General features: G+C 46.1%; 1 protein-coding gene across 1 annotated transcript in view; it reads right to left on the bottom strand.

The window, feature by feature from the left end:
• Positions 1–381: 381 nt before the first annotated feature.
• The window catches only part of mfhas1 (multifunctional ROCO family signaling regulator 1), a 50149-nt gene continuing 22933 nt past the window's right edge, over positions 382–27597 (bottom strand). The window contains exons 2-3 of the mRNA XM_079525029.1: positions 1505–1970; positions 382–777 (exon numbers count right to left, since the gene is read on the bottom strand). Coding sequence (XP_079381155.1) covers positions 1840–1970 — 131 coding nt within the window. The 3' untranslated portion in view covers positions 382–777; positions 1505–1839. The remainder of the gene's footprint in view (positions 778–1504; positions 1971–27597) is intronic.

The raw sequence follows: 27597 nt of genomic DNA on the forward strand, positions 1-27597 counted from the left end.
CATCTTCTCAGATGGGGGTCCCCTGGCACATCTTCTCAGATGGGGGTCCCCTGGCACATCTTCTCAGATGGGGGTCCCCTGGCACATCTTCTCAGATGGGGGTCCACGGCCAAAAACATTTAAAAAAAGGTTTGAGAACCACTGTTCTAGTCCAGTGGTTCCCAAAAGTGGGGTCCGGGGACCCCCAGGGGTCCTTGAGGGAGTTCCAGGGGGTCCCCAGCTAAATGATAGTTTGAGACCAAATGGACCTATTATGGGTCTGTAACTCTAAGAGTGTACAAATGGAACCAAATGGACCCTAACTGGTCCATTTGTTTCCATTTGTACACTCTCAGAGTTAAATTAACATTAATTTTACAATATAAATTGGGGGTCCCAGAGGTAGAAAAATGCCATTAAATGGGGGTCTTACTAATATGCATGTCAAACTGGGGGGTCATTGAAATTAAACGGGTTGAGAATCACTGCTAGAGCCGTAAAAAAAAATCTTCTCTTATGGGGGGGTCCCTGGCATTATGTCTGCAAATGGGGGTCCGTGGGATAATTATTGTCAATGTGGGGGTCCTTGACGTGGAAAAGGTTTGAGAACCACTGCTCTAGTGGACTTTCAAGGCATAACTCTGAGAAGCTTCGTTTCCCAAAATGAGTTGGACTGATTGAAAAGACACAGATTTACTTGTTATGGTACAACTATGTATGGATGAAGACCAGCCTGTTCATCCAAGTTCTGTCAGGAGGAACAGCCGAGGAACAGCCGAGGAACAGCCCACACACATCCTGCAATGCAGAGAGAGATGGACATGTAAATGGTGCATTTATATAGCGCCTTTATCCAAGGCGCTTTACATAGATTGTGCATTAAATTCACCCATTCACACACACATTCATACACCGATTGCGGCGGAAGCCATGCAAGGTACCAACCAGCACATCGGGAGCAATTTGGGGTTCAGTGTCTTGCCCAAGGACACTTCGACATGTAGACAGGAGGACCCGGGATTCTAACCGCCGACCCATGGATCATTGGACGACCTGCTCTACCTCCTGAGCCACAGCCGCCACGACATGTAGACACACTCATTTCATGATAACAGCGTATGAAGTAAACCAGTACCAGTGGTTCTCAAAAGTGGGGTCCGGGGACCCCCAGGAGTCCTTGAGGGAGATCCGGGGGGTCCCCAGCTAAATGATAGTTAGGAACCAAATGGACCCTTATGGGTCTGTAACTCTCAGAGTTAAATTAGCATTGATTTTACAATATAAATTGGGTCCCAGAGATAGAAATCCCATTACATTGCTCTTAGTCTAAATGATCTTTATAACAATGTGAAAGAAAATATTTAAAAATAAGGGGAAATGTTATTTATCAAAATAAGTTGGATCTTTTTCATGTGGTGTCATACAGATTCATGTTGACATGGCACTCCGACTATATTCTAGAAAATAAAAAGCTTGGCACTTTAAAACAAGGTTGCAGACCCGGCCTGTACTACAGCACACGTACCTGTCTCAAGTTGATCCACCGGGCAGAGGTTGTGATCCAGTGTAAAGCCTGCAGCGCTGTGTGTGTGTGTGTGTGTGTGTGTGTGTGTGTGTGTGTGTGTGTGTGTGTGTGTGTGTGTGTGTGTGTGTGTGTGTGTGTGTGTGTGTGTGTGTGTGTGTGTGTGTGTGTGTGTGTGTAAAGGATAGGAGGAGCCAGAAAGCAGCAGCGTGTTCATAAAAGATGTGTCAGTCAGTCAGCGTGCGGGGGGGACAGAGAGGACCCTCTGAGGGGGACCACGGGGTCAGTCAGGTGACCCCAGGAGGACCGCGGCACACGGCCGGCGGCCAGGCTGGGGGTCACTTGAAGCAGGGACTGGCCACGGTGGGCGTGGGGGGGTAGACCAGGGCCACGCTCACACGCTCCGCACAGTTCTTTGGACAGATGATCTCCGTCAGTCCCTCGGGACGAGTCTGGTTGAGCAGCTCACCTGACGGAGAGAAATAAACACAGAGGGAGATGGACACGACGTGTTAGTGATAATAATAATAATGGATTTTATTTATAATGCACTTTGCATTCCTCAGAATCTCAAAGTGCTACAGTAGACAAAAATATAAAACAGTAGGTAAAAGCAAAAAAATTAACATTACACGATTAAAAGCACACAATTTAGCATCAAGGAAAACAGAATAACAGTTATTGAACATGAGGGCATGGGTCAAGGAATAAAATCAGTGGGTTTGGTGGAAAGCCTTATTGAAAAGGTAGGTCTTTAGTCCTCTCTTGAAGCAGTCGATTGACTGTGGCGCTCTCAAGTGTGCGGGGAGGGTATTCCACAGTTTAGAGGCAGCTGTGCAGAAGGCCCTGTCTGTCACCCATGGTGCGCAGGTTGGCCGTGACGGGGTTGAGGCAGTATGTGTTTGATGAGCGGAGGGTGCGGGTCGAGGGTTTAGACTCATTCTTTGAGGTAGGGGCGTTAGTGAAGTGATTCTCAACCTTTTTGTGACCACTGACCCCCATTTTGATATCTCCGGGAATCATTTAACTCTGCGTGTGTGCAAAATTGGAACTGAATTGGACCCTTATGGTTCCGTTCAGTTCCATGTTCAGCAAATCAGCTATTTTTGTCCTACACAAAGACTACATTCCCATTGACAATGAATGGATAATTTACATATGTGGACGAGGAAATGATGATGATGATGTAACTAATTATATAATTAGTTATTTTAAAAAGCAAATTATAATGTGGTCTAGTTATGAAATAGAAATCATTGTTTTGATATAGCACAGTTAAAAACAACTCACGCTTTACAGGTCCAAATTAAACAGCAAAACGGAACAGTCAATAATTAAACAACATGCAGTCAAAGAGTAGGACAAAGAAACAACACTAAAGGCAGCAAAGCAAACCCTTAACATAAATGTAACCATTGGGGATTCAAAGGCTTGTGAACATAGAGTTTTTATCCTGTATTTAAAAGACTCAGCAGAGGGGGCAGGGAATAGTTTAGGAGCTGCGCCTCTAAGATATGGACTAGTGTGTGTCAATATTTGAAGTTGTTCCTTATCTATTGCCCTTTAGTACCTGTAATGAACATCCAAATACTGCAACTATGTTGTTGTTACAGACAGCTATTCTCCATTTGTCCACTGGGGGGCGGTGTTACACTGTGGCTCAATGGTGTAGCTAGCAAATAAACCAGAATAAACTGTTGATTGAAATCACTTCCCTAAGGGAAGGGAGTTGTCATGTTTGAACGAGAACTAATACCTTCAATTATTTTTTGATTTACATGATGTACCCTTCAGGGAGGGTTCTGGCTATGATAGAAACATGTCTCCCTTCAGGGATGGTTCTGGCTATGATAGAAACATGTCTCCCTTCAGGGATGGTTCTGGCTATGATAGAAACATGTCTCCCTTCAGGGAGGGTTCTGGCTATGATAGAAACATGTCTCCCTTCAGGGAAGGTTCTGGCTATGATAGAAACATGTCTCCCTCAGGGAGGGTTCTGGCTATGATAGAAACATGTCTCCCTTCAGGGATGGTTCCGGCTATGATAGAAACATGTCTCCCTCAGGGAGGGTTCTGGCTATGATAGAAACATGTCTCCCTTCAGGGATGGTTCCGGCTATGATAGAAACATGTTCTACCTTCAGGGAAGGTTCTGGCTATGATAGAAACATGTCTACCTTCAGGGAAGGTTCTGGCTATGATAGAAACATGTCTACCTTCAGGGATGGTTCAGGCTATGATAGAAACATGTCTCCCTTCAGGGAAGGTTCAGGCTATGATAGAAACAAAACACACAGGGACAAAAATCTCAGAACTTCACGTTATGAAAGTCCTTCTGTCTCTCTCTCTGTGTGTGTGTGTGTGTGTGTGTGTGTGTGTGTGTGTGTGTGTGTGTGTGTGTGTGTGTGTGTGTGTGTGTGTGTGTGTGTGTGTGTGTGTGTGTGTGTGTGTGTGTGTGTGTGTGGTGTGGTGTGTGTAATCCGTGTAACTCGAGAACCGTTCGCCCCACCGACTAGACAATTCGACACACGACTGTGTTCCACGCCCCCGCAGGGAGTGCAGTGCCCGGTGTCGAGTCGGTCGGACCCACGGTTGTCCAGAACCTCCCCAAAAAGGCCTCTGCCCCGGGCTCTGGACATGGGGCACCTTCCCCCCCCAGGCTCCATATATGGAGCTGGCCTGTTCTGACATCACAACACTCCATTTTTGGGCATGCCTGACACAGAACTCCATATATAGGAATAAAGGGACACAGAGAGACAGATACAGAAATCTCCATATATGGGCATAAAAGGGACACAGACAGATGGGTGGAACGGGTACTCTGACACGGGTACAACGGGTATCGCATAGCTGGGGTGGGTCATGGATCTCCAACTTCCATCGATCGTTACCGACTCTGTGCTTTACAGTCAGCCGGGCACCGGTCTAGTCGTTGAAAAAGCAGAGGTCTAGACTAACTTGGTCTAGACCTGACGCTCCTATTAAAGGGATAGAATAGAATGTGCCTGCTCCTTATTCTAGGTTACTTATTATCCTATGGGTTACTTATTATTTGTTAATATTATGTGTGCACTTCCTTGTCGACTGTTTAGACAGAGGCTCGGTAGGTACAGGTATGTAGCTTATCTGTTCTCCTAGTAGTTACTTTGTAGCATATGCTTGTTCTCTCATCACTCTTAACCACTTTCAGCCTTGTGTCCCCATCATTGTACGGTGGCTCAGTGGTAGAGTGGCTGGATGGTAACCGCAAGGTTGCCAGTTCGAACCCGGGCTCCCCCAGAGTTCGTGTCCTTGAGCAAGACTCTGAACCCCTAATTGCTCCCGATGTGCTGGTTGGTGCCTTGCATGGTTTCCTCTGCCATCGGTGTATGAATGTGTGTATGAATGGCTGAATGTAATGCCCAATCTATGTAAAGCGCCTTGGATAAAGGCGCTATATAAATGCACCACACACACACACACACACACACACACACACACACACACACACACACACACACACACACACACACACACACACACACGTAGTTTGACTCGGTTCCACAGATAAAATATTGTGAAAACAGCCGATGTACAATCTCCCAACGGCTCACAACATGAGGCTAGTATATAGTATAGTAGTCGCACTGACTCTGCCGGCACCCGAGAATGTGGAGAACGTCATCTCGGAGCTCTACAGCGGAGGGAGAGGTTCCAAAGAAATGTAGTAGCTATAGTACAGAGCCCTGAGGGACACCGGTGGCGGGTCAAAGAAGCTGATAGGGGGGATTAAGTGTTGCATGTCAGACCAGGGCCATTCATAGCCTGGCCTCAGTGGCCTGCTGCTCATAGCTATAGATACAGTGGATGTACAGACAGGGACAGCTGTGAGCGTTTGGCTCCTATTTGCAGCTCCGTCTATTAGTGTAATGCACAGGCTCCCGTTTACATATGTGACCAGATTTGACTGAGAGCCTGCAACCTCCAGATTTTCACCAGAGGTCCAAAATGAGTTAATAGCACAGGCAGACTCTTCACATACTAGAGCATGTCTGAAATAAGTGTCAGAGCTGAAATCGACATGTAGCTAGGTGTAATGTTAGAGACCACAGAAGTGAACCTTTCAAGCCTGTTTTCTCAACTCACTGTTTCTCTGCAAGACATTACTCTATAAGCCATATCTCCAAAACTGGTGGGTCAAACTGAACAACCAATATGTCAATTTGAAGCTATGATTCCCTGCTTTCATATGACATGATACAACGAAATGTGGGGTCCGGGGACCCTCAGGGGTAGCTAAATGATATTTGTATGTGTCTGTAACTCTGAGAGTGTACAAATGGAACCCAATGGACCCTAACGGGTCCAATTGATTCCATTTGTACACTCTCAGAGTTAAATTAACATTGATTTTACAATATAAAACGGGGGTCCGTAGCCTAATGCATATCAAACTGGGGGTCCTTGAAATTACACTGGTTGAGAATGCTATAGAGCCGTAAAAATCTTCTCTTATGGTGGTCCCTGGCATATGTTTTCTAATGGGTGTGGCTAATTAGTGTCAATTTGGGGGTCCATGACATGAAAAAGTTTGGGAAGTCGTTCCCAAAGTGGAGTCCGGGGACCCCCAGGTGTCTTTGAGTCCCCAGCTAAATGACAGTCGGGAACCAAATGGACCCTTATGGGTCTGTAACTCAGAGAGTGTACTATCTATCATTTACCCCCTGGAATTCCTTCAAGGACCCCCCCCCCACACACACACACACACACACACTTTGGGAACCAAGTCTGTTTCCCAACACTGGTCACCTGGGTGTTGCCTGAAGCGTTTTCATTCTGAACAGCAAACATTCACAACATAACATGATCCTTGTAGCAACTTGTTGCCACAAAAGGAATGCTCTGGTTTAAGTCTACGGTGCTTTGGAGTAAAGACCTTTTCTTGTCGTCTTCTAGACTATAGTCTCCAGTCATAATATACAATGAATCTTTAGAAATAAACCGGTTTTCAATAATCCCACTTTCCATTTAGATTTGTATTGTACCTAAACCGCTGATTTTAGATTTCTAAATCAGTCGTGACATGAACGTTTTTCATGTCAAGGACCCCCCAAATTCATATGCATTTGGCCGCAGACCCCCCATCTGAAAATATGTTGTGCCAGGGACCCCCCATACAAGATTTGTGTTGTTAAAAAAGATTTTAAAAAAGATATTCAAAATTATTTCTTTCAGGATTTTATTTTGTTCATAATTACATTAGGCTAAACCTCACCAAAAGGCTTAGTTTTGAACCCAAAGAGAAGACTACACTACAATTCAATATTTTAGTCCGATGGCATCCAATTATACAATTTAAGTTAAGGGTTCTTGGCCTACTTGGCACGATAAATCTGTGATGGGTCCAGTGAGTTGTTTGGGAATATCCTCCCGGCCTCCCAGTTTGGGCAACAGACAATAATATCGTGCTATTTCTTTGCATGCCGCAAAGAGCAGACAATAGTGTTTACCAAGCAGAATGTGTCAACAACGTCACGTGAGTGACTGAGAGTGTGTGTGAGCATAGAAGATGTGCAAAGGGGCAGAACAGAATAATAATAATCACGTGAATGTACAACAGGAGCCCCTTCTCTGAAACGAGGCCAGCCAGGGGGGACAAAAGGTTGGCATGCCCGTTGGCAGCAGTATATGCCAGGGCCTTGTCTCCACTCCAGGCTGGCACTGTCCCGGTGCGGTGCCAACGGGGCCTCGTCTTCAGACGGGCTCTGTCCCGACTCCCCCGGTACTGCTGGGGGGGAAGCTGGTGACACCACTGGCTCCTAGTCCTACACTAAACAATACTGAATGATGTCTAACTACCCGGTACTGCTGGGGTGGAAGCTGGTGACACCACCGGCTCCTAGTCCTACACTAAACAATACTGACTGATGTCTAACTACCCGGTACTGCTGGGGTGGAAGCTGGTGACACCACTGGCTCCTAGTCCTACACTAAACAATACTGACTGATGTCTAACTACCTGGTACTGCTGGGGGGGAAGCTGGTGACACCACTGGCTCCTAGTCCTACACTAAACAATACTGACTGATGTCTAACTACCTGGTACTGCTGGGGGGGAAGCTGGTGACACCACTGGCTCCTAGTCCTACACTAAACAATACTGACTGATGTCTAACTACCTGGTACTGCTGGGGGGGAAGCTGGTGACACCACTGGCTCCTAGTCCTACACTAAACAATACTGACTGATGTCTAACTACCTGGTACTGCTGGGGTGGAAGCTGGTGACACCACCGGCTCCTAGTCCTACACTAAACAAGCTGGTGACACCACTGGCTCCTAGTCCTACACTAAACAAGCTGGTGACACCACTGGCTCCTAGTCCTACACTAAACAAGCTGGTGACACCACTGGCTCCTAGTCCTACACTAAACAAGCTGGTGACACCACTGGCTCCTAGTCCTACACTAAACAAGCTGGTGACACCACTGGCTCCTAGTCCTACACTAAACAAGCTGGTGACACCACTGGCTCCTAGTCCTACACTAAACAAGCTGGTGACACCACTGGCTCCTAGTCCTACACTAAACAAGCTGGTGACACCACTGGCTCCTAGTCCTACACTAAACAAGCTGGTGACACCACTGGCTCCTAGTCCTACACTAAACAAGCTGGTGACACCACTGGCTCCTAGTCCTACACTAAACAAGCTGGTGACACCACCGGCTCCTAGTCCTACACTAAACAATACTGACTGATGTCTAACTACCTGGTACTGCTGGGGTGGAAGCTGGTGACACCACTGGCTCCTAGTCCTACACTAAACAATACTGACTGATGTCTAACTACCTGGTACTGCTGGGGGGGAAGCTGGTGACACCACTGGCTCCTAGTCCTACACTAAACAATACTGACTGATGTCTAACTCCCCTGGTACTGCTGGGGGGGAAGCTGGTGACACCACCGGCTCCTAGTCCTACACTAAACAATACTGACTGATGTCTAACTACCCGGTACTGCTGGGGGGGAAGCTGGTGACACCACCGGCTCCTAGTCCTACACTAAACAAGCTGGTGACACCACTGGCTCCTAGTCCTACACTAAACAATACTGACTGATGTCTAACTACCCAGTACTGCTGGGGTGGAAGCTGGTGACACCACTGGCTCCTAGTCCTACACTAAACAATACTGACTGATGTCTAACTACCTGGTACTGCTGGGGGAGAAGCTGGTGAAACCACTGGCTCCTAGTCCTACACTAAACAAGCTGGTGACACCACTGGCTCCTAGTCCTACACTAAACAAGCTGGTGACACCACTGGCTCCTAGTCCTACACTAAACAATACTGACTGATGTCTAAAAATGTGGGAAACAGTAGCAGCCTTTCTTCAGGCTTTGTTCAGAGTGCGGGGCAAAAGTGATTCGGTTCTCCGAAAATCATGACGTACAGTAACATGTCGATTTGTCTAGGACAAAAATACCGATTTGCTCGTCCACATAGGACGTAAATTCTCCATTCATTGTCAATGTGAATTTAATGATTGTGTAAGACAAAAATAGATGATTTGCTCGTCCACATAATGTAGTAAATTCTGCATCCATTGTCAGGGAATGTAATGTTTGTGTAAGAAGAAAATCTACACCAATAGCTGAAAATAGGTTTTTGAGGGGTCGAAATTTAAAGAAAAACATGTTTCTATGTCAGTTGTTCTCAAACATATTCATGTCAAGGACCCCAAATATATATGACATTGGCCGCCGATCCCCATCTGAAAATATGTTGTTCCAGGGACCCCCCCAGTATCAAAGATTTGAGTTAAAAGCTCGCTCTGAAAGAATATATATATATTCAATGATTTCAGGCACATTTTCACGATTTTTCAAAAATAGCAGACCTTCATAGCCAGTGATCAGATGCCATGGTGGTGGTGATGGTGGGATTTGTGTATTCAGAATGTTGTCGTCCACTGGTTGCTCTGGTAACAACACGATAAGACAGTACTGTAAGTAGCCTTGGGAACCAATGGTTCCAGACAGACAGAGAGAGCCATGAGGCCCATATCGGTCAGGAGCCTATCTCCTGTTTCTGTAGCATGTGAGGCAGCTTCATGTACCAGAAAAAGTACACCCCCTGGACATGACGCTAGAACAGTGGTTCTCTAACTCAGTGCTTCCCAAAGTGGGGTCCGGGGACCCCCATGCAGGGGTCCTTGAGGGAGTTCCAGGGGGTCCCCAGCTAAATGATAGTTTGGATCCAAATAGACCCTTATGAGTCTGTAACTCTGAGTGTACAAATGGAACCAAATGGATCCTAATGGGTCCATTTGGGTTCCATTTGTACACTCTCAGAGTTAAATTGACATTGATTTTACAATATAAGTCAGGGTCCCAGAGGTAGAAATGCCATTAGATGGGGTCCTGTAGCGCCCCTAGGCAGACTCTTCACATACTAGAGCAGGGGTCGGCAATAGGCGGCCCGCGGGCCAAAATTGGCCCCCCAGAAATAATATCTGGCCCGTGAGATAATTTTGAGAATTTTTTTTGTTTTTTTTTTGTTTTAATATTTTTTTTTTTTTTTTTTTTTAAAGTCAATATGGTGCTGACACGACGTTATGCTGCTTTCACACGGGCAGATGCAAAGCCACACTAGTACACCTAGTCACAGAACAGTGTCGTCGTTAAGCAGCAGGAGGATCCCACTGGCAGCACCTGTCCGTTTATCATTAGTGTTGGACGTTCGTGGTTGTGCTAATGATAAACGGACAGGTGCTGCCAGTGGGATCCTCCTGCTGCTTAACGACGACACTGTTCTGTGACTAGGTGTACTAGTGTAGCTTTGCATCTGCCCGTGTGAAAGCAGCATAACGTCGTGTCAGCACCATATTTTTCCAGCAAAAAAAAAAGAAAAAAGTTGATTTATATTGGTCAAATAGACCCGAATTAGACCCGAATTAGACCGAATTAGACCCGAATTAGACGAAATTTTTCGCGCGCGCTCCACCACGAGCGCACGCGCGCTGCGCGCGCGCACGCGCCAGACGGCCGGCCCGCGATGGAATGTCTGGGAATAATATTGGCCCGAGGACAATCTCAATTGCCGACCCCTGTACTAGAGCATGTCTGAAATAAGTGTCAGAGCTGAAATCGACATGTAGCTAGGTGTAATGTTAGAGACCACAGAAGTGAACCTTTCAAGCCTGTTTTCTCAACTCACTGTTTCTCTGCAAGACATTACTCTATAAGCCATATCTCCAAAACTGGTGGGTCAAACTGAACAACCAATATGTCAATTTGAAGCTATGATTCCCTGCTTTCATATGACATGATACAACGAAATGTGGGGTCCGGGGACCCTCAGGGGTAGCTAAATGATATTTGTATGTGTCTGTAACTCTGAGAGTGTACAAATGGAACCCAATGGACCCTAACGGGTCCAATTGATTCCATTTGTACACTCTCAGAGTTAAATTAACATTGATTTTACAATATAAAACGGGGGTCCGTAGCCTAATGCATATCAAACTGGGGGTCCTTGAAATTACACTGGTTGAGAATGCTATAGAGCCGTAAAAATCTTCTCTTATGGTGGTCCCTGGCATATGTTTTCTAATGGGTGTGGCTAATTAGTGTCAATTTGGGGGTCCATGACATGAAAAAGTTTGGGAAGTCGTTCCCAAAGTGGAGTCCGGGGACCCCCAGGTGTCTTTGAGTCCCCAGCTAAATGACAGTCGGGAACCAAATGGACCCTTATGGGTCTGTAACTCAGAGAGTGTACTATCTATCATTTACCCCCTGGAATTCCTTCAAGGACCCCCCCCCCACACACACACACACACACACACTTTGGGAACCAAGTCTGTTTCCCAACACTGGTCACCTGGGTGTTGCCTGAAGCGTTTTCATTCTGAACAGCAAACATTCACAACATAACATGATCCTTGTAGCAACTTGTTGCCACAAAAGGAATGCTCTGGTTTAAGTCTACGGTGCTTTGGAGTAAAGACCTTTTCTTGTCGTCTTCTAGACTATAGTCTCCAGTCATAATATACAATGAATCTTTAGAAATAAACCGGTTTTCAATAATCCCACTTTCCATTTAGATTTGTATTGTACCTAAACCGCTGATTTTAGATTTCTAAATCAGTCGTGACATGAACGTTTTTCATGTCAAGGACCCCCCAAATTCATATGCATTTGGCCGCAGACCCCCCATCTGAAAATATGTTGTGCCAGGGACCCCCCATACAAGATTTGTGTTGTTAAAAAAGATTTTAAAAAAGATATTCAAAATTATTTCTTTCAGGATTTTATTTTGTTCATAATTACATTAGGCTAAACCTCACCAAAAGGCTTAGTTTTGAACCCAAAGAGAAGACTACACTACAATTCAATATTTTAGTCCGATGGCATCCAATTATACAATTTAAGTTAAGGGTTCTTGGCCTACTTGGCACGATAAATCTGTGATGGGTCCAGTGAGTTGTTTGGGAATATCCTCCCGGCCTCCCAGTTTGGGCAACAGACAATAATATCGTGCTATTTCTTTGCATGCCGCAAAGAGCAGACAATAGTGTTTACCAAGCAGAATGTGTCAACAACGTCACGTGAGTGACTGAGAGTGTGTGTGAGCATAGAAGATGTGCAAAGGGGCAGAACAGAATAATAATAATCACGTGAATGTACAACAGGAGCCCCTTCTCTGAAACGAGGCCAGCCAGGGGGGACAAAAGGTTGGCATGCCCGTTGGCAGCAGTATATGCCAGGGCCTTGTCTCCACTCCAGGCTGGCACTGTCCCGGTGCGGTGCCAACGGGGCCTCGTCTTCAGACGGGCTCTGTCCCGACTCCCCCGGTACTGCTGGGGGGGAAGCTGGTGACACCACTGGCTCCTAGTCCTACACTAAACAATACTGAATGATGTCTAACTACCCGGTACTGCTGGGGTGGAAGCTGGTGACACCACCGGCTCCTAGTCCTACACTAAACAATACTGACTGATGTCTAACTACCCGGTACTGCTGGGGTGGAAGCTGGTGACACCACTGGCTCCTAGTCCTACACTAAACAATACTGACTGATGTCTAACTACCTGGTACTGCTGGGGGGGAAGCTGGTGACACCACTGGCTCCTAGTCCTACACTAAACAATACTGACTGATGTCTAACTACCTGGTACTGCTGGGGGGGAAGCTGGTGACACCACTGGCTCCTAGTCCTACACTAAACAATACTGACTGATGTCTAACTACCTGGTACTGCTGGGGGGGAAGCTGGTGACACCACTGGCTCCTAGTCCTACACTAAACAATACTGACTGATGTCTAACTACCTGGTACTGCTGGGGTGGAAGCTGGTGACACCACCGGCTCCTAGTCCTACACTAAACAAGCTGGTGACACCACTGGCTCCTAGTCCTACACTAAACAAGCTGGTGACACCACTGGCTCCTAGTCCTACACTAAACAAGCTGGTGACACCACTGGCTCCTAGTCCTACACTAAACAAGCTGGTGACACCACTGGCTCCTAGTCCTACACTAAACAAGCTGGTGACACCACTGGCTCCTAGTCCTACACTAAACAAGCTGGTGACACCACTGGCTCCTAGTCCTACACTAAACAAGCTGGTGACACCACTGGCTCCTAGTCCTACACTAAACAAGCTGGTGACACCACTGGCTCCTAGTCCTACACTAAACAAGCTGGTGACACCACTGGCTCCTAGTCCTACACTAAACAAGCTGGTGACACCACTGGCTCCTAGTCCTACACTAAACAAGCTGGTGACACCACCGGCTCCTAGTCCTACACTAAACAATACTGACTGATGTCTAACTACCTGGTACTGCTGGGGTGGAAGCTGGTGACACCACTGGCTCCTAGTCCTACACTAAACAATACTGACTGATGTCTAACTACCTGGTACTGCTGGGGGGGAAGCTGGTGACACCACTGGCTCCTAGTCCTACACTAAACAATACTGACTGATGTCTAACTCCCCTGGTACTGCTGGGGGGGAAGCTGGTGACACCACCGGCTCCTAGTCCTACACTAAACAATACTGACTGATGTCTAACTACCCGGTACTGCTGGGGGGGAAGCTGGTGACACCACCGGCTCCTAGTCCTACACTAAACAAGCTGGTGACACCACTGGCTCCTAGTCCTACACTAAACAATACTGACTGATGTCTAACTACCCAGTACTGCTGGGGTGGAAGCTGGTGACACCACTGGCTCCTAGTCCTACACTAAACAATACTGACTGATGTCTAACTACCTGGTACTGCTGGGGGAGAAGCTGGTGAAACCACTGGCTCCTAGTCCTACACTAAACAAGCTGGTGACACCACTGGCTCCTAGTCCTACACTAAACAAGCTGGTGACACCACTGGCTCCTAGTCCTACACTAAACAATACTGACTGATGTCTAAAAATGTGGGAAACAGTAGCAGCCTTTCTTCAGGCTTTGTTCAGAGTGCGGGGCAAAAGTGATTCGGTTCTCCGAAAATCATGACGTACAGTAACATGTCGATTTGTCTAGGACAAAAATACCGATTTGCTCGTCCACATAGGACGTAAATTCTCCATTCATTGTCAATGTGAATTTAATGATTGTGTAAGACAAAAATAGATGATTTGCTCGTCCACATAATGTAGTAAATTCTGCATCCATTGTCAGGGAATGTAATGTTTGTGTAAGAAGAAAATCTACACCAATAGCTGAAAATAGGTTTTTGAGGGGTCGAAATTTAAAGAAAAACATGTTTCTATGTCAGTTGTTCTCAAACATATTCATGTCAAGGACCCCAAATATATATGACATTGGCCGCCGATCCCCATCTGAAAATATGTTGTTCCAGGGACCCCCCCAGTATCAAAGATTTGAGTTAAAAGCTCGCTCTGAAAGAATATATATATATTCAATGATTTCAGGCACATTTTCACGATTTTTCAAAAATAGCAGACCTTCATAGCCAGTGATCAGATGCCATGGTGGTGGTGATGGTGGGATTTGTGTATTCAGAATGTTGTCGTCCACTGGTTGCTCTGGTAACAACACGATAAGACAGTACTGTAAGTAGCCTTGGGAACCAATGGTTCCAGACAGACAGAGAGAGCCATGAGGCCCATATCGGTCAGGAGCCTATCTCCTGTTTCTGTAGCATGTGAGGCAGCTTCATGTACCAGAAAAAGTACACCCCCTGGACATGACGCTAGAACAGTGGTTCTCTAACTCAGTGCTTCCCAAAGTGGGGTCCGGGGACCCCCATGCAGGGGTCCTTGAGGGAGTTCCAGGGGGTCCCCAGCTAAATGATAGTTTGGATCCAAATAGACCCTTATGAGTCTGTAACTCTGAGTGTACAAATGGAACCAAATGGATCCTAATGGGTCCATTTGGGTTCCATTTGTACACTCTCAGAGTTAAATTGACATTGATTTTACAATATAAGTCAGGGTCCCAGAGGTAGAAATGCCATTAGATGGGGTCCTGTAGCGCCCCTCAAAAAAAAAAAAAAAAACCCCGCCAATTCCATCTCCCCCTCTATTTCCTATTCCAAGTGTGTTTGTCTATAGAGCGTCACAGTCCCGCCCCCTTTCATGACGACGCCAGTCCCAGGAAATAATTCTCAATGCATTTTTCCTCATAGACATTTCAAAAACGATTTATTTAAAGACCTTTTAAGCGTCGTACGAAGCCAACTCGAGTCGTGACAAATCATGACAACAAACACAATATTTTAGACCAGGTTGTAGGTCTGCTATTTTTGAAAAATCGTGAAAATTTGGCACAAATATATATTGAATATATATTCTTATTCTTATTTCGACGTCAGGCCTAAATGGGTTAAATAAATACTTTTTGAAAAGTCTTTGAGGAAAATGAACGGGGAATTCTTTCCCGGGTCTCTCGAGGGGGCGGGACTGCGACGCTCTATAATGTAACTATTTTCTGCAAAGGGAATCTGCTGGAGGGGGAGTATATATAAATCAGGCTTCAGGTGTCGTCGTGTCCAAACAGTTTCAAACAGCCCAGGAATGTTGGTTCAAATACGACTCCATTGTGTTGTTTGTTTCTGGACACGACCACACCTTTGGGAAGCACAGGCCGAATGCATATCAAACTGGGAGTCCTTGAAAATGGCAGAAAAGGTTGAGAATCAATGGCTAACAACATGATGCTACAGAGCAGCCTAACAACATGATGCTACAGAGCAGAGGAGCACATGATGCTGCTACTGGTTTAACAACATGATGCTACAGAGCAGAGGAGCACATGATGCTGCTACTGGTTTAACAACATGATGCTACAGAGCAGAGGAGCACATGATGCTGCTACTGGTGTAACAACATGATGCTACAGAGCAGAGGAGCACATGATGCTGCTACTGGTTTAACAACATGATGCTACAGAGCAGAGGAGCACATGATGCTCTGCTACTGGTTTAACAACATGATGCTACAGAGCAGAGGAGCACATGATGCTGCTACTGGTTTAACAACATGATGCTACAGAGCAGAGGAGCACATGATGCTGCTACTGGTTTAACAACATGATGCTACAGAGCAGAGGAGCACATGATGCTGCTACTGGTTTAACAACATGATGCTACAGAGCAGAGGAGCACATGATGCTGCTACTGGTTTAACAACATGATGCTACAGAGCAGAGGAGCACATGATGCTGCTACTGGTTTAACAACATGATGCTACAGAGCAGAGGAGCACATGATGCTGCTACTGGTTTAACAACATGATGCTACAGAGCAGAGGAGCACATGATGCTGCTACTGGTTTAACAACATGATGCTACAGAGCAGAGGAGCACATGATGCTGCTACTGGTTTAACAACATGATGCTACAGAGCAGAGGAGCACATGATGCTCTGCTACTGGTTTAACAACATGATGCTACAGAGCAGAGGAGCACATGATGCTGCTACTGGTTTAACAACATGATGCTACAGAGCAGAGGAGCACATGATGCTGCTACTGGTTTAACAACATGATGCTACAGAGCAGAGGAGCACATGATGCTGCTACTGGTTTAACAACATGATGCTACAGAGCAGAGGAAGAGGAGCACATGATGCTGCTACTGGTTTAACATGATGCTACAGAGCAGAGGAGCACATGATGCTGCTACTGGTTTCATGCAGTAAGGCCATCAGCAGCAGCATCATTTAGAAACGGGGGACAGCTTAGATGAAGCATCCTGTAATGTGACCAGTCTCTCTTTAAACATAATGAATGCAACTAATGATGCTGTAGGGCAGCTGGAGATACGGAGACAGTCCCTTGAACAATGTCCGTGTGGCCTGCAAGAAATGCACCAAAATAATGTCACTGTCGGAGCAGTGCATATATCGCACACACGCACGCACGCAGGCACGCACACACTATAGTATATGTTTGTTTTCCTTTTTTATAAATTAATGCTCTATTTTATACTGTCGCACTGAAGTAGTGCCTCACGTCGCATTAGTGAGGCACTGTAAGCTTGTAGATCAGCTATTTTCTGTACTTTTAACAAGAATAACTATTGGTTCCATTGGAACACAGGTTATTATTTTTCCCCCCCCATATCCTGAAAAGTAAAAATGTAGGACACGCAAGGTTTCCGCCCTATATAGTGACAATACTTTTTTGCTTATTCCCCAAAGGCTGTCTCTTCTCTCAGAAAGACAACAGGCCTCCATACTGTACTGTACTGTACTGTACTGTACACACTGTACATGATACGGCCAGTGAATGCCCAGCCCTGTGGGATGGTGGGTAGAGGTCACGTCATGTGATGAGAAGATACCGAGACACGCAGGAAGGTTCATTACATACAGTACAGTAAGCAGTAGTGTGCCCTGGGATCCATGTAGGTCTACTGTATGTATTCTTTTTTGTATAATCTTTTATCCAATGATTTTGTAACCCATTTTTCACCCGTGTCAATTATCTAATGTGATCCTGGGCTCTACACACCCTCCGCCAACCTAGTCCCCATATATGGGGGACATGGGGAGAGCAACGGACTTGAACTCATGCTTCCTTCATGCCTGAGTGTCCAAGTTGCTCCTTTACACGTGACAGGGGGGAGTTTCCCTGGTTGGACGTAGCGCGTGGAAGGAACACGTTATTCCAACCAGTTCCTTTTCCCCTCCATCAGGCTGGCCAGGGGGAGGCAGTTTAGAGACCAGGATTACTGCATGTTTTTTGTGAGGGTACCTACCCTAGGGGACACGGGGAGAACATGTGAGGGTACCTACCCTAGGGGACACGGGGAGAACATGTGAGGGTACCTACCCTAGGGGACACGGGGAGAACATGTGAGGGTACCTACCCTAGGGGACACGGGGAGAACATGTGAGGGTACCTACCCTAGGGGACACGGGGAGAACATGTGAGGGTACCTACCCTAGGGGACACGGGGAGAACATGTGAGGGTACCTACCCTAGGGGACACGGGGAGAACATGTGAGGGTACCTACCCTAGGGGACACGGGGAGAACATGTGAGGGTACCTACCCTAGGGGACACGGGGAGAACATGTGAGGGTACCTACCCTAGGGGACACGGGGAGAACATGTGAGGGTACCTACCCTAGGGGACACGGGGAGAACATGTGAGGGTACCTACCCTAGGGGACACAGGGAGAACATGTGAGGGTACCTACCCTAGGGGACACAGGGAGAACATGTGAGGGTACCTACCCTAGGGGACACAGGGAGAACATGTGAGGGTACCTACCCTAGGGGACACAGGGAGAACATGTGAGGGTACCTACCCTAGGGGACACAGGGAGAACATGTGAGGGTACCTACCCTAGGGGACACGGGGAGAACATGTGAGGGTACCTACCCTAGGGGACACAGGGAGAACATGTGAGGGTACCTACCCTAGGGGACACAGGGAGAACATGTGAGGGTACCTACCCTAGGGGACACGGGAGAACATGTGAGGGTACCTACCCTAGGGGACACAGGGAGAACATGTGAGGGTACCTACCCTATGGGACACGGGGAGAACATGTGAGGGTACCTACCCTAGGGGACACGGGGAGAACATGTGAGGGTACCTACCCTAGGGGACACGGGGAGAACATGTGAGGGTACCTACCCTAGGGGACACGGGGAGAACATGTGAGGGTACCTACCCTAGGGGACACGGGGAGAACATGTGAGGGTACCTACCCTAGGGGACACAGGGAGAACATGTGAGGGTACCTACCCTAGGGGACACGGGGAGAACATGCAAACTCCCAGATGAAACAGATGCAAAGACGCGTTGTGTGTTGATCTGGAGCAGCTACATGCATCATTGCATCTTTGCGACATCATGTCACTGGCTTCCATTGACAATGAATGGTAGACTGCATCTCTACGCGTGATCGCAACAATAGACTTGTTAGACTGCAGCACTATCGTCCGTGTTGTGTTGGATTCATGTACACATGAATCACGTACACGTAAATAACGGTAACGGGTCACACACACCGTCCAAGACTGCATTTCAGTCATTTATTCTTGCATTTTGGACAGGAGACAAGCTGAAACGGCTACCCAGCCTTCAACACTGAACAGGATAGCCCAAACGTTTGTCTCCTGTCCAAAATGCAACTCGTTACCGTTACGACTCGTTACCGTTATTTATATGATATGATTTGAACGGATACACGCACCTTAACCCTTTTTGGGCGGGAACCCCTTTTGGTGTTAGCATTATGTTATGCTTTAGCTATTGAAAAATAGCAGATCTACAAGCTCATAGCGCGCCACCGAGTGGCGCGCTATGAGCTTGTAGGTCTGCTATTTTTGAAAAATCAAAGAACGACTGACATAGAAACATAGCTTTTTCTGAAAACTGTCAGGATGTAGAAGACATTTTTAGAATCTGATCTCAGGTCAAAATGGGTTAAGTCAGAGCGCGGTGGTCACATGAAGAGGATTCATGTACACCCCATTCATGTGCGACCCCCCCCCCCCCCCCCCCCCCCCCCCAAGGATCATATTTGAACTGGGACCCCCCCCCCTACACCCCCAGAGAAGCAAACAACCACACAAACCCTTGCCTCTCAGTGGCACCATATTACCATGAAGTGCACATGGATAAAAACATGCTTAACTTCATAAATGAGTACATGACATCATCATGAATGCATGACATCATGCATTACATCACTGTCATAATGACAGGAGAAAACAATAACCACGCTTACAGTCAGGTTGAAAAACAACTCCTGTCACTTCATGTCACTCTGTTTCTCGTCACTGAGACATGCACACACACACACACACACACACACACACACACACACACACACACACACACACACACACACACACACACACACACACACACACACACTGCATTTGACCACCAACATTGGTTGCCAAGTGCTAACGAGTGCTCAATGAATGTTAAACCTTCCTCGTGCTAAATGAAGGAAATGAGGAAGCTGCAGTTCCAGCTTTGCCCAGTAGGCTTGACGGCTTCACCGTTGGCCAGCCTTTCTGGGGGGCTTGGATCCGACTCCTACGCAAAAAGGCCCCGCCTCCCCCTCGTGTCAAAGTAGTTGCGAATGTTTACAACTTAAGATGAGAGACGGACATGTGTAAATATCCTTATGGGCCCCGCCATGAGCTCCGGCACCTAATCATTTAACAAGTCATTTTCAACGGACGCCATCGAAGCTACACACTGACGCGCTGCTGCGGGCGTGACTGACCCGCTGCTACAAAACGATGTTGAGCCGGTTTCAACTCCTGGTCAGCAGCGCTCCAGTGACGCAGCGAAGAATCACGAAGAGTCACCATGTTTTTCTTTCATCATCATTTCCACTCCTCTGGGAGTGGAAATGATAAGCTCTGGGAGCTTATATATAAGCTCCCAGCCTTATATATATGTTTGTTTTGTGTCCGTTTCCTTTGTTGTTTCTGTTTGTAGAAGTATGTTTGCGTTTTGTTTTATGTCACAATGGAAACAAGCTTTTGCTTTTTTTGTGTTATAGTCCACGTTGGCATTTTCTAAATTAATGTAATTTTTTAAAACTGCCTATAAAGTATTCTATTCTATTTTATTCTATTCAGCAAAGGTCTGACGCAAATTATTACATCTAGTCGCTATTATTTGAATTATGTTTGCATAATTGTCATAATCGTTTTCGTTCCCATGTTGAAAAGATTTCGTATATTTTCTAGTATATATAAATAGCAGATCTACAAGCTTACAGCGTGCCACATAGTGACATGTTGAAGGTTGCAGATCAGCTATTTCCGCTATTTGAATTAATTAATTAAAAAAATAATTTCTTTGTATAATTAGGTTATTTGTCATATGTCATATGTTTTTATGAAGCCTACAAGGCAAACAAATACAATTTGTATTCATTCATATGTTCCAAATGTCCAATGCCAAAAAACGCAATTCAATTATTAATCACAATTATCTGTATGAAAATGAACCTGTCAACGATTCAAAATGCAACATTCTGAATGGTTAAAGCCCTGCTTCCAACGTCCACTTGGCACTCGGTCATTGTGTAGCTTTTGTAGCCGCGGCTAGATGGAGTGAATGCAAGCAGCCTCCGTGTCGCATTCCACATTAATACATTTTGTTGTTTTTAATAAATCCAGCACAATGCTGCTCTCCCCTGGCTGAGCGGAGAGGCCACCGAGCGGATGTTTGTTCTGGAGCATTCCCGGGCAGGACGCCAATTAAAGTCAACGAGGAGCCAAGCCGTCGACACAGCGTGTGTTCTCTCTCTCCTCCCTCGGGCAAACTGGAACTTTTTTCTGAGGGGATGCAGAGCCGTCGTGCACAGCGTGTGTGTTCTGCCGGGGAAGTGGAACTGTTTTTTTTTTAAGGGCATGCATGTGGTGGGGCAGGAACGGACGGGACTCCCGTTGCTTTCGTCTGCTCCATGTTATTTGAATTTGGGGCTTTGAAGGCTGTTCTGTTGTTGCACCAACAACACAGTGGATTTAGAGTTAGCCTGAGGACACCTGACCTTCCTTTATCATAGGGTTGGGATGACAGCACATTATTCACTCATAACTATCACAGAGATGATTAAAGCTGCTATAAGCAATAATATGTCAACATTTTAATTAACTTTTTTTTTCTTTTCTTTTTTGGTATTCAGACAGCCAGCAATGGGTAGAACGCTCCCAAAAAAAATTGAGTTTCTGTGACACATCTAGGGGCCGCAATCTGCATTCAATGATGTTCCTAGAAGCTTTGTCATTGGTCGAAAAAAAACCTGGTCTAACCAATGACAAAGCTTTTAGGAAAGTCTTTGACTGTAGATTGCGGCTAGAAGTGTCACAGAGACAAAAACATTGGGGGAGCGTGCTGCTGGTTACAAATCACCCGTGCTGCTGGTTACAAATCACCTGTGCTGCGGGTTACAAATCACCCGTGCTGCGGGTTACAAATCACCCGTGCTACGGGTTACAAATCACCCGTGCTGCTGGTTACAAATCACCTGTGCTGCTGGTTACAAATCACCTGTGCTGCTGGTTACAAATCACCTGTGCTGCTGGTTACAAATCACCCGTGCTGCTGGTTACAAATCACCTGTGCTGCGGGTTACAAATCACCCGTGCTGCAGGTTACAAATCACCTGTGCTGCTGGTTACAAATCACCTGTGCTGCTGGTTACAAATCACCCGTGCTGCTGGTTACAAATCACCCGTGCTGCTGGTTACAAATCACCCGTGTTGCGGGTTACAAATCACCCGTGCTGCTGGTTACAAATCACCCGTGTTGCGGGTTACAAATCACCCGTGCTGCTGGTTACAAATCACCTGTGCTGCTGGTTACAAATCACCTGTGCTGCTGGTTACAAATCACCCGTGCTACGGGTTACAAATCACCCGTGCTGCTGGTTACAAATCACCTGTGCTGCGGGTTACAAATCACCTGTGCTGCAGGTTACAAATCACCCGTGCTGCGGGTTACAAATCACCTGTGCTGCTGGTTACAAATCACCCGTGTTGCGGGTTACAAATCACCCGTGCTGCTGGTTACAAATCACCCGTGTTGCGGGTTACAAATCACCCGTGTTGCGGGTTACAAATCACCCGTGTTGCGGGTTACAAATCACCCGTGTTGCGGGTTACAAATCACCCGTGTTGCGGGTTACAAATCACCCGTGCTGCTGGTTACAAATCACCCGTGTTGCGGGTTACAAATCACCCGTGTTGCGGGTTACAAATCACCCGTGTTGCGGGTTACAAATCACCCGTGCTGCTGGTTACAAATCACCCGTGTTGCGGGTTACAAATCACCCGTGCTACGGGTTACAAATCACCCGTGCTGCTGGTTACAAATCACCTGTGCTGCTGGTTACAAATCACCTGTGCTGCTGGTTACAAATCACCTGTGCTGCTGGTTACAAATCACCCGTGCTGCTGGTTACAAATCACCTGTGCTGCGGGTTACAAATCACCCGTGCTGCAGGTTACAAATCACCTGTGCTGCTGGTTACAAATCACCTGTGCTGCTGGTTACAAATCACCCGTGCTGCTGGTTACAAATCACCCGTGCTGCTGGTTACAAATCACCCGTGTTGCGGGTTACAAATCACCCGTGCTGCTGGTTACAAATCACCCGTGTTGCGGGTTACAAATCACCCGTGCTGCTGGTTACAAATCACCTGTGCTGCTGGTTACAAATCACCTGTGCTGCTGGTTACAAATCACCCGTGCTACGGGTTACAAATCACCCGTGCTGCTGGTTACAAATCACCTGTGCTGCGGGTTACAAATCACCTGTGCTGCAGGTTACAAATCACCCGTGCTGCGGGTTACAAATCACCTGTGCTGCTGGTTACAAATCACCCGTGTTGCGGGTTACAAATCACCCGTGCTGCTGGTTACAAATCACCCGTGTTGCGGGTTACAAATCACTCGTGCTGCTGGTTACAAATCACCTGTGCTGCGGGTTACAAATCACCCGTGCTGCTGGTTACGAATCACCCGTGCTGCTGGTTACAAATCACCTGTGCTGCTGGTTACAAATCACCTGTGCTGCGGGTTACAAATCACCCGTGCTGCTGGTTACAAATCACCTGTGCTGCGGGTTACAAATCACCCGTGCTGCTGGTTACAAATCACCCGTGCTGCGGGTTACAAATCACCCGTGCTGCTGGTTACAAATCACCCGTGTTGCGGGTTACAAATCACCCGTGCTGCAGGTTACAAATCACCTGTGCTGCGGGTTACAAATCACCTGTGCTGCTGGTTACAAATCACCTGTGCTGCAGGTTACAAATCACCTGTGCTGCGGGTTACAAATCACCCGTGCTGCTGGTTACAAATCACCTGTGCTGCGGGTTACAAATCACCCGTGCTGCTGGTTACAAATCACCCGTGTTGCGGGTTACAAATCACCCGTGCTGCTGGTTACAAATCACCTGTGCTGCGGGTTACAAATCACCTGTGCTGCTGGTTACAAATCACCCGTGCTGCTGGTTACAAATCACCTGTGCTGCAGGTTACAAATCACCTGTGCTGCTGGTTACAAATCACCCGTGCTGCTGGTTACAAATCACCTGTGCTACGGGTTACAAATCACCTGTGCTGCGGGTTACAAATCACCCGTGCTGCTGGTTACAAATCACCTGTGCTGCAGGTTACAAATCACCTGTGCTGCAGGTTACAAATCACCTGTGCTGCTGGTTACAAATCACCCGTGCTGCTGGTTACAAATCACCTGTGCTGCGGGTTACAAATCACCTGTGCTGCGGGTTACAAATCACCTGTGCTGCTGGTTACAAATCACCTGTGGCTTCCTTTCTGGTTTCATGACTTCAGTGTTTTGTATGTATAAGTAAGTATAAATAGAGAACAAAGAATGTTTGCTTTCGCCATCTTTGTTGAAGAGTCTGGGCGATTATGTTTTAGTTTGTTTTATGCCAGTGTTTTTCAAGTAGCCTAGGAAGGTGTTTGGGATGGTGTTAGTAATGGTCGTGTTAAGTAGCCTATAGGCAGGCCCTAAAGTTCAACAGTGTTTGGGATGGTGTTAGTAATGGTCGTGTTAAGTAGCCTAGGAAGGCCCTAAAGTTCAACGGTGTTTGGGATGGTGTTAGTAATGGTCGTGTTAAGTAGCCTAGGAAGGCCCTAAAGTTCAACGGTGTTTGGGATGGTGTTAGTAATGGTCGTGTTAAGTAGCCTATAGGCAGGCCCTAAAGTTCAACAGTGTTTGGGATGGTGTTAGTAATGGTCGTGTTAAGTAGCCTAGGCAGGCCCTAAAGTTCAACAGTGTTTGGGATGGTGTTAGTAATGGTCGTGTTAAGTAGCCTATAGGCAGGCCCTAAAGTTCAACAGTGTTTGGGATGGTGTTAGTAATGGTCGTGTTAAGTAGCCTAGGCAGGCCCTAAAGTTCAACAGTGTTTGGGATGGTGTTAGTAATGGTCGTGTTAAGTAGCCTAGGCAGGCCCTAAAGTTCAACGGTGTTTGGGATGGTGTTAGTAATGGTCGTGTTAAGTAGCCTAGGAAGGCCCTAAAGTTCAACGGTGTTTTGGATGGTGTTAGTAATGGTCGTGTTAAGTAGCCTAGGAAGGCCCTAAAGTTCAACAGTGTTTGGGATGGTGTTAGTAATGGTCGTGTTAAGTAGCCTAGGCAGGCCCTAAAGTTCAACAGTGTTTGGGATGGTGTTAGTAATGGTCGTGTTAAGTAGCCTAGGCAGGCCCTAAAGTTCAACGGTGTTTGGGATGGTGTTAGTAATGGTCGTGTTAAGTAGCCTAGGCAGGCCTAAAGTTCAACAGTGTTTGGGATGGTGTTAGTAATGGTCGTGTTAAGTAGCCTAGGAAGGCCCTAAAGTTCAACAGTGTTTGGGATGGTGTTAGTAATGGTCGTGTTAAGTAGCCTAGGAAGGCCCTAAAGTTCAACAGTGTTTGGGATGGTGTTAGTAATGGTCGTGTTAAGTAGCCTAGGAAGGCCCTAAAGTTCAACAGTGTTTGGGATGGTGTTAGTAATGGTCGTGTTAAGTAGCCTAGGAAGGCCCTAAAGTTCAACAGTGTTTGGGATGGTGTTAGTAATGGTCGTGTTAAGTAGCCTAGGAAGGCCCTAAAGTTCAACAGTGTTTGGGATGGTGTTAGTAATGGTCGTGTTAAGTAGCCTAGGAAGGCCCTAAAGTTCAACAGTGTTTGGGATAGTGTTAGTAATGGTCGTGTTAAGTAGCCTAGGCAGGCCCTAAAGTTCAACAGTGTTTGGGATGGTGTTAGTAATGGTCGTGTTAAGTAGCCTAGGAAGGCCCTAAAGTTCAACAGTGTTTGGGATAGTGTTAGTAATGGTCGTGTTAAGTAGCCTAGGAAGGCCCTAAAGTTCAACGGTGTTTGGGATAGTGTTAGTAATGGTCGTGTTAAGTAGCCTAGGCAGGCCCTAAAGTTCAACAGTGTTTGGGATAGTGTTAGTAATGGTCGTGGTAAACAAAAGGGAGGTGTCGTGTCCCCCTGTCGCTCGCTCAAAGAAAACCAACATCTCTCCCTCTCTCTTCCTGTTCTTCTCTCTGTAGTTTAGTAAAAGAATCAGGATGTCTCCTGACGGCAGCGCTGTTTTTCTAGGAATGGTGAAAATAGCACATTGTTGCTGTCGGGAGGAAACCTCATAACTCCATTTTTGAGTGTTTTTTTTTTTTTCATAAATCAGTGCTATTGAACACCCTTTACGTCTGTGTGTTGTTTCATAAATCAGTGCTATTGAACACCCTTTACGTCTGTGTGTTGTTTCATAAATCAGTGCTATTGAACACCCTGTGTCTGTGTCTGTGTGTTGTTTCGAAAATATTGAACCAATGGAAAGTAGTAAAAAGTGCTTTGGACAAAACCTCTTAACTCCATTGGACCCTCAAAATGTCTGCTAAAGCAACTAACTCCACCACCTCTCCCCCACTCATGGAAGTAATTGACAATAAATAAAATCACAACACCAACTTTGATGAGGCTGTATTGCTTTGTTTTAAAAATATAAGGTTTTCTTAGTTTCCTGAAAAATGAACATTTTGGAGTTATGAGGTTTCCTCCCGACAGCAGAGATATCTTATTTTCACTACATTAGTGAATAGGGCGTATACAGTACGTCCGTTAATTCACACAAAAACTTTTTTGGGGTAAATTTCAGTCCTATAACCAAGATAGGACTGAAATGTAGTGCAGTCAAAAGTACAATATTTCATGTCTCTTATTTTACCCCCTTTTAAGTTGTTTATTAATTATTTCTGTGAACGTAACCATGTGATCCCTTTCTTTGTGTCTTAGTTATGTACTCAACCTATTGGTTCTATACCTGTATATATGTTGTGTGTATCTTAGTTATGTACTCAACCTATTGGTTTTATACCTGTATATATGTTGTGTGTATCTTAGTTATGTACTCAACCTATTGGTTTTATACCTGTATATATGTTGTGTGTATCTTAGTTATGTACTCAACTTATTGGTTTTATACCTGTATATAATTTATGTTGTTTGTATGTTTGGCCTCGTGGGGAAAGATGGTGGGTGGGTGGGGAGGATTGGGAAAGGAGTTGTGGGAGAAAATATAAAAACAAAGTTGTATTTTCTTTCTGTGAAACTTGCATAATATGATGTCATACTCTTTGAATACAATTTGTTTAAAAAAAAAAAGTACAATATTTCCATTTTTTTTTAAATGTAGCAAAGTGAAAGTCAGCAGCTTAAATGAGTACATTTACCATGCACCACCACAAGCTTCTGCATCACCAGAGAGTGTACAACTCTGGAGGAAGATGAAAAATGTGACCTAATAAAGACGCTTGACAGTATTATGCAAAAGTTGCTGAACAGCAGTGAAATATGCAGGTAGCACAATTAATCACACACGCCATGGATGCACGGTGGGAGAGAGAGAGAGACTACAACTGTCTTCCACATGGTGGGAGAGAGAGAGAGAGAGAGAGAGAGACTATACATCTGTCTTCCACACGGTGGGAGAGAGAGAGAGAGACTACATCTGTCTTCCACACGGTGGGAGAGAGAGAGAGAGAGAGAGAGAGAGAGACTACATCTGTTCTTGCACACCTGCTCCAGTCCTGCAGTCCAGAAGTGCATATCTACGTTATTGCAGTCCGAAAATATATCAAAACCCGATATTTAGAA

Source organism: Electrona antarctica (genome assembly GCF_951216825.1).
Source record: "Electrona antarctica genome assembly, chromosome: 16".
Lineage (NCBI taxonomy): Eukaryota > Metazoa > Chordata > Actinopteri > Myctophiformes > Myctophidae > Electrona > Electrona antarctica.